At 46.7% G+C, this 12,611-nt stretch overlaps 3 protein-coding genes and 1 long non-coding RNA gene across 6 annotated transcripts in view; 1 reads left to right on the plus strand and 3 right to left on the minus strand.

Moving 5' to 3' along the window:
* The first annotated feature begins 18 nt into the window (after positions 1-18).
* On the plus strand, positions 19-2,738 carry slc52a3-2a (solute carrier family 52 member 3-2a). Its single transcript, XM_028430158.1, has 4 exons — positions 19-133; positions 1,046-2,066; positions 2,165-2,288; positions 2,401-2,738. The coding sequence occupies exons 2-4, from the start codon at positions 1,054-1,056 to the stop codon at positions 2,608-2,610; spliced, it is 1,347 nt and encodes a 448-aa protein (XP_028285959.1). The 5' UTR covers positions 19-133; positions 1,046-1,053; the 3' UTR covers positions 2,611-2,738.
* LOC114451523 (uncharacterized) lies at positions 1,916-3,467 on the minus strand. Its single transcript, XR_003672203.1, has 4 exons — positions 3,333-3,467; positions 2,383-2,588; positions 2,152-2,315; positions 1,916-2,054 (listed from the first exon to the last, which is right to left on the minus strand). It is a non-coding gene; the product is annotated as an uncharacterized LOC114451523 (long non-coding RNA).
* A 772-nt stretch (positions 3,468-4,239) lies between these two features.
* LOC114431966 (somatostatin receptor type 2-like) lies at positions 4,240-5,954 on the minus strand. The gene is made up of 2 exons (XM_028399661.1): positions 5,857-5,954; positions 4,240-5,260 (listed from the first exon to the last, which is right to left on the minus strand). Exon 2 carries the CDS (start codon positions 5,244-5,246, stop codon positions 4,419-4,421), a length of 828 nt encoding a protein of 275 aa, XP_028255462.1. The 5' UTR covers positions 5,247-5,260; positions 5,857-5,954; the 3' UTR covers positions 4,240-4,418.
* Positions 5,955-6,676: 722 nt separating this feature from the next.
* Positions 6,677-12,611, minus strand: part of nfatc1 (nuclear factor of activated T cells 1) — a 30,919-nt gene continuing 24,984 nt past the window's right edge. For all 3 annotated transcript variants that reach the window (XM_028421526.1, XM_028421517.1, XM_028421509.1), the window contains exon 10: positions 6,677-8,122. In XM_028421526.1, coding sequence (XP_028277327.1) covers positions 8,067-8,122 — 56 coding nt within the window. In that variant the 3' untranslated portion in view covers positions 6,677-8,066. The remainder of the gene's footprint in view (positions 8,123-12,611) is intronic.

Here is a 12,611-nt window from a genome sequence, read left to right on the forward strand (position 1 = left end):
TGGCTGCATGATCTCACACCCACTTGTCTCAAGGAGGGTTTAATCCCTCAGTGCTCTCACACACACACACAGAGTTTACTGCTCAGGACTTTGGCTTCTTTCTGTCTGCAGGAAATCAGCCGCCCAACTGCATGTGAGTATCTGCAGAGATGCAAACCGTCCACTCTTGCTTTTTGTGCTTTTTAACAGTTAAATATTGAGACTTTTTACTGTGCAGCGCTGCTGTTAAATTGTGACGTTACATCTGATCTGACTGAATTCTTACATATTCTGCTCTGCTAATATTTTGCATTAACCTGCTGCTCTCTAATTCTTTAATGATCAAAGCGTCCACTGCATGCATTTTCTTTTCAAACACACCACGGTCAGATGTTGTCTCAGGTTGTGTAACAGTTACAGTAGGTGGTCACGTTTTCCCTGCCGTCCCCTGCATATGTAAGCAAGTAAAACAAATCATGGCTAAAGTCTTGCAGGCTGCATGTTAACGTGTGTCTGCTAACGTGACACAAAATTAAAAAACATTTACAGAGCTCTGAAACATGGAAAAAGGAAGCATCTTAAACGAGAGTAAACATTAACCAACGAAGTTCTGCACTGCACCTTTACTGAATGTTGGCAGAGCAGAGTGGTGACACATTAATCCCAGTGTCTTAAATCCATTTCAATTATTAGATTATTTTCTGCTGCAACAGGGCAGGTAACATTTATAATCATAAGAGTTAATCATAAGTTTTTAGTTTTTACTATAAACAAAGAAACATTAATTAATTAACAATAATTTTTCACACAGCTGCTGTGCAATGACTAATAATCTGTCCAGATTATGCAATAAATTATTTTTTACCAGCGAATGTCAATAAGCTGAACTAAAATTTATAGACATATAATTTAAATTTTGTTCCCTTTTAAGTCAGATTATGAGTCTACAGTTAACCTGTGAGGAGAGCGTTTTGAGCTTAAAGCTAACGTTAGCGTGCTATGTTTGCTACACTCTGATGTCATCATGCTAAAATTCTAAATATTATACTGAAATCTGTGTCATTAGTTTCCACCATGTCCCTCCTCACCCACCTGCTGACGTGTCTCTTCGGGATGGGCTCCTGGGTCTCCATCAATGGCCTGTGGGTGGAGCTGCCTCTCATTGTCCCTCAGATCCCAGAGGGCTGGTACCTGCCGTCGTACCTCTCCGTCATCATCCAGATGGCCAACATCGGGCCACTCTTCGTCACTCTGATGCATCGCTTCCGGCCGGGCGCTCTGAACGAGACGGCGGTCATATATACAATCATCAGCCTGGGCACCGTGGCCAGCTTCCTGCTGGGTTTCTTCTGGAAGGAGCCTGTGGTCGTAGCCGGTGCTTCCCGCAGTGTGGCACTCTTTGTCTTAACGTTCTTCCTGGCGGTGGTCGACTGCACCTCCTCCGTCACCTTCCTGCCCTTCACGATGCGCCTCCAGCCTCAGTATCTGACCACATACTACATCGGGGAGGGTGTGAGCGGCCTGCTGCCGGCTCTGGTGGCTCTGGTCCAGGGCGTGGGTGTAGTCCACTGCATAAACAGTACACAGTCTCTGAACCACACCCTCAACAGCTCCGACGGTGCCGTGACCTTTGACCTCCAGGCCCAGTATCAGCCTGCGAACTTCTCCGCTGAGGCCTTTTTCTTCTTCCTCAGCGCCATGATGCTGGTGTGCCTGCTGGCTTTCCTGCTGCTCAACTACCATCCGTCTGTGGCCCGGGAGCACCCCAGCAGCAGGTACACAAACGGCGTGAAGCAGCCAGCTCAGAAAAAACGCAACTGGGCGGAGAAGAAGCCCATGATGGACCCGTACAGGCCCGCAAACCAGAAGCCCAGGAGCAGCTTCGGCACCGGCTCCTACAGCTGGCTGCAGGTCTGCTACATCTTTGTGGTCCTGGCCTGGGTGAACGCTCTGTCCAACACCGTGCTCCCCTCGGTGCAGTCTTACTCATGCCTGCCATACGGGAACAACACCTATCACCTGTCAGTCGCGCTGGCTGCCTTGTCCAACCCGCTGGCCTGCTTCATCGCCATGTTCTTCCCCATCAGGTCAGTGAGACACCAAGAAAGCAACACAAACATATTTTAGAAAAGACAGACAGACAAACTAGTTTCATTTATTATCTGTGTTCACCTCTTCCTCGCAGATCCCTGCTTCTCATGGGAGCTCTGACAGGGATCGGCAGTGCAGTTGGAGCTTATATAATGGGTATGGCCGTGCTGAGTCCATGTCCACTGATGGTGAATGACACTGCAGGCGGCACCATCATTGTGAGTGTGTTTCCTTTTCGTTCACACCTGTAATAATATAAAACATTTCACACAGCTGGACACACAGAGGAGGTCTCAAACATTCAGCACTCACCTCCCTCTGCATCCACAGGTGCTGGCCTGGATCCTCTTCATTCTCACTCTGTCCTATGTGAAGGTGATTATCGGCGTGATCCTGCGTGAAGAGGGCCACAGCGCCCTCGTGTGGTGTGGAGCTGTGGTGCAGCTGGGCTCTCTGCTGGGAGCTGTGACCATGTTTCCTCTGGTCAACGTGTATGGCTACTTTTCGTCAGGAGACCCCTGCAACACAAAATGTACCTGAAGGAAGAGACCGAAGGCAAAACAGGCCTATTTAACAGGCCTGTTCATCCATCACATGTTGTGGTATATGTTCCAGAGAGTATGTGAATCTGTGTGGCTCAAATGAATGGCCTGCTGAAATGATTTAGTTAGACAATAAAACACTTTATGTTTTGTTTAAACACTTGTGTTTAATGCTTACAGTTTTAATAAAATGATTACAAATATTTTAGGGCTAATGTTTATACATATTTTTTTGTCCGGAAAAAAACTTTTTACATAAATTGTGAGCATCTATTATCTTTTATTTTTTTCTCCAGATGTATTGATGTTTTAATCCTCTGTATGGTGATCTATTAAAATATAAAGATGTAATCTAACTATCAACGCTGCTTTTAGTTTTCAAAAACACACTACATAGAATTCATTTAACAGATCAAAGTATAAAATAGATTTATCCAAAGTAACTGTGGTTTTCAAATTCATTATTGTGATGCTAACTATAGGTGCTAATTGTGTTTACATTGTGTTCTTTTTCAGTGTACAGGCTTTGTTTAGCTGTAGCTTACTGGAACACTTGCTGTGCTATCGGCTAACTAGCACGCTAACTAGCTAACCGAGCCGTCTGCTAGCTGCAGTTCGGCTCAGCGTGTTTAGCTAGCAAACGCTCGTACTAACAGCTAACTGCTAACTATAAGCAGAGTTTATTGCTATTCGGTACTCACAATATGAACTTTAACTCACCGAATACACTCAGTGTGAATCCACCGAGGGTCCGTAAGGACGCAGCACAATTACATACGTGACAAACGACGAGAAAATAACAATTATAAAGTCTAAACATACGGCATGCTGCTGCTGAGGCTCCGAACAGCCCGTCAGCGATCCGAGTACGGAGCTGTCAATCACTCACTCACAGGTGAAAAATCACGTTACGTCATCATAAGAAATATAAACAACAAATGTGGAAATTATTGCAAAAAGTTAGCATATGAAAACATCGCTTCATACTATTTATATAACTTTATTTTTATTTTTTATTTCATATAATTTTAATTTGAATTTGTTTGCCACGATGCTGCACACTCTTTGCTCTAAATGTTGTGAATACTCAGCACATTTAGATCAGTGTTACTGCACAGACAGCTGCCTGTTTATTACTGATCAGCTGCTGTAAAGCTAAAACCAACAATGGTACGATGCTACACAGTTAGCATGGAATGTTTAATATGAATCTTCCTCCGTTGTTTGTTACAGAGCAGTCTATATTTATCTCCCTCACATCACCACACACAGCTACCTGCTCTACTTCAGTCTGAACACCAATGATACACAGACCTGTTCAAGGACAGTACAGCTCTGTTTATTGACAATATATAAATGATTGACAGGTCAGAATTCAAATCCTGAGCCTGGATCAGTTCCATCAGCTGCTGGAGCTCCATCTGAACCCAGTCTGACATCTGACCACCTCACCATGATCCTCCTGCAGCAGGTGCAGCCAGCTGGTGTTTCTGAGGGAGCTGCAGGCCCAGATGTAGAACTAAGGGTTAGGGTTAGGGTCATAACTAGGGTTAGGGTTAGGAAGGCCGCAGAGTTGTGGTTCATGGTTTGATGCATTCGGCTCACTGAGACCTTTCAAAAATGACAGTTGACACTTCACACACGTTTTATTTTCATCAGCTCAGCATCACACACTTTTAATAATTAACAGATTATATTTAAAATGATGTTTTCCCCACATTAAGATCAGGCTAAGAAGCAAACACACATCATCTGATTGATTACACGATACCAGCCCTGCTGCTGTATGTTCAGGTCAAAGGTCAGTCACCCAGCCTTCTTTCTCTGCCTGAAGCAGGCGAACAGCTCGCCCTGGGTGAACAGATAGAACAGCGGGTGAACCACGCTGGCGGCCGACAGCAGCATGATGCACAGAGGTGTCAGGGTGCAGTCGTACCACCCCTCATCCACGAACCTGAACCTCTGCATCGCCGCCACTGGGACGTAGCAGAACAGGCTGATGTTGTTGGTGGCGCAGACGGTTCTGAAGGCTCTCCTCTTCATCGGGTGCAGCTTGTCTCCGCCCGGGCCGGACTTCATCAGCGCCCTCGCCACATGCATGCTGCACCAGAGCATCACCGCAGACATGACCACCATCACACACATCGGCAGGGTTTTGACAATGATGTCCGACAGTCTGGTGCTGCCGTCCAGAGTCACCAAAGCTACGTTCACAGACATGAGCCACACAGCCACAGCAGCGGCCTCCCGCACTCTGTACCTGCTCAGGAGGTAGAAGGACGTCGGGTGAATCACGGCCACGTATCGCTCCACAGTGATGAGACACAGACTCATGGGTCCTCCTGTCTGTGCGTACACCAGCAGAACCTTGAGGACGTGCGCTTGAACGCTCGGCCACACGTGCAGAAACACCAGGTGCAGCATGCACACGTAGTACTGCAGGTTGTGGAAGAGCGCCAGGTTCAAGTTGAGGATATCAGCGGGCTTCTTGGAGGCGACGGTGATCCACAGAAGTTTAGTCATGACCGGCTTCCCGATGAGGAGAGTGATCACATCGATGAAAACCAGGAACTTCATTCCACCCGATGCAAACAGACAGACCTCTTTGTGGGTTTGGTTGGACTCTCCCTCCATCTTATCTGCAGTTCCTGGAAGTAAGAAACACTCTGTCTGTCAAACAATAACACAAGAAGAAGGAACAAAATCTGTAAAATGTATGGAAATGACATATTTATAATGAAAGGTTTAAATGTAAAGAGCTTACCAGGAGTGTGCAGCTGCTGCTCGACAGAAACCAAAGAATGACGAACTTTAAACAAACTGGGGTTAAAAAAAAACAACTAATGACTCTGACTAATGACTGATTTTCCTAGCAGGCGTCAGACAGGTGCGAGGCCGACAGACAAAGCCAACAAAACACGTCCTGATTTTCATGATAGCAGGTTTGATGTAAAGCTCTGTGGCTGTGACTCAATCAGACATAAAGGAACACACATCCAGCCGGCCACCAGGGGTCAGTGCTGCAGCAGGCAGCAGAGAGGAGTTTCTGTAGATAACTTCCTGTTTTAGCTGCAATCGAACACTGTATATATGTTGCTGTATACACAACTCAACAAATAAGCCTGCAGTCCTAGGCTGCATATGTTTCTGTCTCAAGCCTCCATGAGAAACTTTAACTTTTATGTCGGTCTGGATCACTGACAGAACATGACACGCAGCATATACAGGAAGATATGTGACTTACTAGTTTTCCATATGCACACACGGAAAGCCTAAGGAGAAGGAGAGCGCAACATAGGCCTTCATGTGAATACTTGGTAGCCTAAGGTGCTGAAAACATACCATGATGTCCCTCTGACCAGCCTAAGGCAGGAGCAGCATCCTTTCCTGTCCTCTATGTGCATGCATAGGAAGCCTAAGGTAGGAAAAAACACCTTGATGCTCCTCCATGTTGAACGCCTAAGGCAGAGACTGCACACCTTCCAGGGAGGAAAGGCTTAGATGAGGAGGACAGAACTCCACGTTAATGCATGTACACCTTCCTACCATTCTATGTATATATGTGGAAAGCCTAAGGCAGTGAGAACATGCCTTCCTGCTCTTCCTCATATATACATGGCAGCCTACGGCCACCGGAGCACACCTCCATCCAGAGATGTGCCTTTGAAAATGAAAGTGCAGAGAGGCAGAAAAAAGAGATGAAAGCATCTTTATTGACAAACGCACCACATGTCACACAGCACAGGTACGACCTGCTGCTGGACATGAACCCCCTCAGTAAACACTCAGTATGGCTTCTGTCATGCTCGTCAGTTACAAAGATTAAGACTCATAAATACAAAACTTTAAAAGTTAGTACATAAACCACAGTATGCAGGTAAGAAGCTGATGATAAGCATGGATACACAGAGCACATGCTAAGAGAATAAATATGAAGACAAACAAATCATTTAACATGAATATATTTGTATTGCTGTTCACTGCTGTGAGCTGTTCTTTGGAGCAGAGCTACATTCTACCTGTGTGTTGCATAGCTTCCAGGGAGTCATGAACGTCCAACTTTGTCAAAACTGAGATGATTTGTTGATGAACCAGAAGATCTGCAGCCAGCAGGTCACTGCAGTCAGCAGGTCACTGCGGTCAGAGGCTCGCTGGCTGCAGAGCTCTTCCTGCTGTGAAGTTAGTGTGCTGTTTGTTTCAGTTCTCTTTAAAATGTTCTTTAGGAACGGATCAAAAATGTAAAACTGGGTCTTTAAGTGCCAATCATGTTGTTAGGGTTAAGTGCTTCTAGTTGTTTGTGAGAAAAAAGTATTCAGTTATTCTTTCTGAACAATAATGAGGCTTAAAGAACTAAATAAATTGTTAACCATTCTCCAATGACATGTGACTGATTTCTGGCCTAAGGCAGAAGGCTGAGATCTTCATCACTGTCAAAATGGCAGCCACCGAACTTCGTCTTCATCTTTGAGAAGACGTGCTGGACGATGGTGGCTTCTGTAAGAGTGAGAGGCTTTTCCAGGGCGTCCACCTGCAGCACCGAGGAAACAGAGGCCGTCGCTTTGATGAGGACCTCATGGATTTGGAGACTCTTGTGTGGATTGTTCTTTGGTTCCATGGTTACAAACTGCTGCAGAAGTCCATCAGGATCCACCTCAGAACAGGGCGATTGTCTTGCAAAATGAGCTGAAGGACCACGGCCTTTTGGACTTTACTGTGGTCATGCTCCTGTTAGATTGTTGATCTTGTCGGTGGTCGTCTGAGTGGCGATGCAGTTCGCCTTTAGGGATCATTTTCAGGGCCTCGTCAGAAGAAGCGTCCTCCACCAGTGTCGACACCTCGGGAGCAGACTGTGTGCAGGCTGATGTTGTCCTTTAGTTCCAACACTGATGAACATATGACAAACTCCTTCTGACTCAGGCCACAGACTGAACTCATGAGGATCTAAACACTCCAGGATCAGTTCAGTACATTTGGGGTTTTTGTTGCTACGACCTTATTGGGACCTCTCGGTCAGCTCGCTGTTCAGGTCGCCTTCACTCTACATGTTTGAGGTTGAATACGTGAAGCCGGCGGCGGCCATGTTTTTTTTGTTTCCAGTCAATACAAGGCACTTCTGCTTTAAAACAGTCTGATATGCAAACTGGAGCTTCCGCTATATACACATCATACCATCCACAGGCACTGACGTATTTACAAAGATCTTGGTCCTCTAGAAGCAGTGTGGTACAGAATGGCAGGTTCGGTTGCTACATATTTCATGTACATGTCAGTCATGTGATCTATTCCTCCTATAGGTAACTATGTAAAGGCATTATATATAAAAAACAAGGCACATGTTGGACCCTGGTCATCTGGCTGCTCCTGCATGCTGAAGTCCGAGCATGTTATCAAGCATAATGTCAGTTTTTGTTGCTTCCCTTTCTGCGTGTGTCAGTTTTTGGGGATGATGGGAAACTACGCGTGGCTGTGGACGGAGATGCTCGACAGGTCGTTCCTGATGATCTCGTTAACTGCAAAGAAGCGGAGAGAGAAGGACGGTCAGCAGATTATTTTGTTTTTGTTCAAACAAAAATCTATTTCACATCATTTAAGTTATTTCACTGCTCTTCTTAACTCTGTGATGTGTTTGTTTGTTAGCTATCATGGTAACCATACACATCAGCTAGCACTGTAGCAGTTAGCATGCTATGTAGCAGCCTAACCAGCATGTGCAACCAAAGATCTACTTGTGGTTTGTTAGCAGGACTTGCTAGTGACTATGCTAACAGTACTCTAGCACTAAAGCTAAACAAACAAGTGAGAAGAGCTGAAAGTAACACAAAGGATAACATCTGAGAACCACAACAAAGAGAAAACAAAGGCTAAAGTTGATACATTTTTGATGTTAAATATATTTAGCTTTTAATCGGTGTGGTTAAAATTCTCTGAGCCGTACAGAATCTGTTATTTCCTCCGAGTCGACCTAATAGAATCGCTTCATATCTTCCATCCCCAGACGTTTCTTATCAAGAGAGATGACGCAACCTGCTGCCGTCTCCAAAGGATCCAGGTGCACTTGTTTATCTGTTTTTATCAGCTGTGCACTGACGGTGTGGGATCATCCAAAGGCACCTACGCAGGCTGCCAGAAACTAAAGGACGAGTCGGCTCTTTTCCCACACATTCAAAGTGATTGGGATGAACTCTGAGGAGGATTCAGGCTGCTCTCACATGGAGGAGAAATGTAAGAGGGGAAGACCCCTGGAGGTCGGCCCCGAGAAGCTGAGCCAGAGGGCCGGGGGAGGAATTCCCTCTGACTGACTGAGGACCTGAAGTTCCCCTCCATACAATAGAGGGAGTGTGTTTTATATTCTCTTCACTGGCAGCGGAGCAGGCCTCCTCTGGCACAGACACTTCCTACCAGAAATACCACTTACACTTCCTATCAGGAAAAAAGCTGACGCGCGGTGTGTGGCTGGCGAGGACGTGAGGCTGCCATGGTGAAAAACAAAACAAGTCTTTCATCAGCAGAAGGAGGAGCAGAGAGAGAGAGCTCCGACCTGCACTCAGGCTGTGTGTGGACATGGAGGCCGCGCTGACTGACTGCTGTTATTAACAGAGATGTGTTCAGAGGTCTGAGAGCCACAGAGCAGAAGAGATGTCACATGAGCCTGTCACAGAAACACACACGCAGGGTGTGAGGGTGAAGAACCAGACGGTGTGGACAGAGTCTGTCACCACGTCCTGGTCCAGAGTCTGTCACCACGTCCTGGTCCAGACTCTTAACATCAAAAGTCTGTTTTTACCTCTTGATCTTAGCACGTCATCACCGTCTCTCGTCACGGTGTGACTTCACCTACTTATCATCTGTGTTCATGGTTTATGTATGTTTTTCAGCTTCATCATCATCATCATCATCATCTGAAGAGTCTCTTTTAGTGACTCTGAGGACGGTCTGTGTTTCTGTGTGTGTTTTAAGGCCAGATGCCGACCTGCCCATGTCATCAGGACACCACACCGCTCATGTGAACGTGAGACCAGAAGACACACTTCAACCTGAAGAAACAAACAGCCAGGCCTTGTCTCTTCCCTCCTACTGTCTGCCATGTGCTCTCTCCCTCTCTCTCTCTGTCTCTCGCTCACTCTCTCTCTCTCTCTCTCTCTCTGGCCTCGTCTGAACCGCCTGACCTCCTCTCCTCCGTCTCATCTGGCTTTGACCTTCGGTGCATCTGGAGGTAGGAGGACACGCTCGCTGACCTCACGGCGAGGTTATTACACTGACTTCTCATCGCGCACACTGAGCCCGGACGACAGCTGTAAATTCAGGACATGGACACATCGTCAGACGTCCACATCATGTCACCGGTTGTGAATTATGGCGTCCAGACATTTCTCTTACAGGCTGGAATAAAACAAAGGAAGCTGCAGCAGTGAAACTTCATCTTTTCTCTGTCTGAAGAGACACGCTGACTGTTTGTGTGTCTGTTGCCATGGCCCACTTTTCACGGTGCCGCCACATTCGATGCGGAGGATCTAATTGAAGAAAAGTCAATCTATCGATCTCTAAGTGTGTTTACAACGACCACCTATAAATAGGCCCCACACCAGAGTGACATCTGTGTCATGTGGGTCACATCGATCGGCTCCAGAGAGACGCGCTCCGAATGAGTCCACAAACACAGCAAGAGGACACATCTGTCCTCCGTGAGAACAAAACACAGTTCTGAGACATTCAGGGACCGGAGGACAAGATGAATAACTGTGTCTTTGTCTGTCAGTACGTCACGTTAGAATGTTAATGTTCCCTTTAGAAGTGCAAGTTAAATCCATGCCATCAGAATATGAAGACAAAGACACAAGATCCACTTATGTTAGCATGCTAACATGCTATCCCCAGCCCATATCATCGTGTGATACCACTTTTTACCACAAGCTGTGATAGTGAGTTCATCCAGTAGAACACATTTCTTTTATACAGTCAATAATTTAGACTTTTTATTAATTTTATCAATCACGTTGATTGACAGGAAGTCAAGAATGACTCCTGAATGAGGACAGCAGGAGAGCCGACACTGAGAGGTCTCTGCATCAGACCAGCATGCTGATTGGCTGCACCTGCTGTGATGTAAGCATTAACACAAACCAGCGCCACCCTATGGAGAAACGTTACTACAACTCGTAAATTGAAGACTTAAAAATCGGAAAAATTCTGATCCAATCAAAGGACAGCGACTCATCAGCTGATGAAGACCATGTGACCTGTGTCATGTTATCGCTGCATATTTAGATTATTGGGTGTATTATTTCCCACCATGTAGTGTCAATGACAGACCACCTACCCCTGGTCCTTAGCCCCAGAGAATAAGTCATGCAAAGTATTTTATAAATATGAATCATCTGGCTGCTGTCTGTTTAAACACAGACCCTGCTGTGTCACGGAGCTCATAGCTTCACAGATATTCTGGAGCTGTGTGGGTGAAGTTTGATATGAAGTAATCCAGGAACCGGCTTCCTGTCCCAGGGAGGCTGACGGCAGCTGGAGCCGACTGATACAGGCCGGCTCTCCGACCAGGAAACCCCCGACCAACGAGGAACTCCCAAACAATCAGCAGGACACCACTGTTGGCCTCATTAAGGGCCGAAACGTGGACCGACACAATGCTGCAGAGGAACCGAGACATGAATAAATCCACCGAGACAATGAGAGAGAGGAGGAGAGGAGGGGAGGAGGTGGTGGTGGTGGGGGGGAGACACCACAGTTTACTGCCACGTCAAGTCCAGGCCACAAGCCACGAGATGTTCTTGGCCCACATGACGAGGCTCCTACTGGGTTACAGCAAGCCGGTCCCTCAGAGCGGGTCTGCAGTTCACCACAGGTCTTTAATACGCCAGGTACTGTTCATGAAGGAAGCACAGAAAACACACCACGCTACCGCAGCGATCATGTTCGTCTAAACGCTGACAAACCAGAAACATGGAGAGCAGCACAACAGTCCTCATTTTGTTGTCAACATTTCGCCAGAATGTTGTAAATTCAGTTCTTCTTCAGCCACGTTAGCAAAGTTCTGATCCAAAGCTCTGTTAGAGAGGCAGAAAACCCTCTGATGCATCACGACATGATGCCTTCTGTGTCAGGCTGGGATTATTCATTAAAAACAGAGTCACAGCTCATTTTTAATTGCACGGCTGCTGGTCCGTTCGCCTTCTCTGGCCGCTCACTGTCTGTAGACGTGCATCAATAACAAGCAGCAAGTGATTGGAAGCAGATGCAGATGTTGATGACGGCGCAGTAAACCTCTGATATATTTTCTGAGTATAAATGAATAGGTCTGATAATTCCCTCCAGCTGCACTCCAGCTCCTCCACTCACAAATACTTTTCCTCTGATCGCATCAAGTCTCTGCTCATCATCTGTGATGCTCCAGGGTCTGACACGGCCACAACACGTCATACACGCAGACTTCACAGCCTTTTGGCTCCGACTGCACGTTTTGCTGGTGTTACCTCACCGCTGACACTACTGTGCAGCGTAACGTATGGCTCTGGCCTCCTCGTCCAGACTCAGCCCGAGCCAAAGGGAAGCATGCAAACCTCCAGTCAGCAGGTTTTATGGCAGCGTGGCTGGCCTCCATCTTCCCCCTCAGCCTGAGCCTGAGGCAGCAGCGGCGGCGGTCTTTCTGTGAGCGTGTTCCCTGCAGCCTGCGCGTACCAGCTTCAAGGCCAGGCAGCAAGAGTCAGACTTTCAGACGCGCAGACACGTTCGTAACCTCTCAGGGGACGGTGCGAATAAATGTGTAATGGTGTGTGTGTGTGTGTGTGGGGGGGGGGGGGGGGGTGTCCTGATTAGTATTCGAGGGAAAACAGCAGCATTCAGAGAGAGAGAGATGAAAACCACCTGTGCCTCTTTCCTTTATAAATGGAGCTCACTGTGCCTGTTTAACTGGATAAGTGGTTAAACTGCTGTGAAATTAAATTGTGCTAAATGAATGAGTGGCAACAATCACACTGAAGAGACTGTGAA

This window comes from Parambassis ranga, chromosome 2 (assembly GCF_900634625.1).
Source record: "Parambassis ranga chromosome 2, fParRan2.1, whole genome shotgun sequence".
Lineage (NCBI taxonomy): Eukaryota > Metazoa > Chordata > Actinopteri > Ambassidae > Parambassis > Parambassis ranga.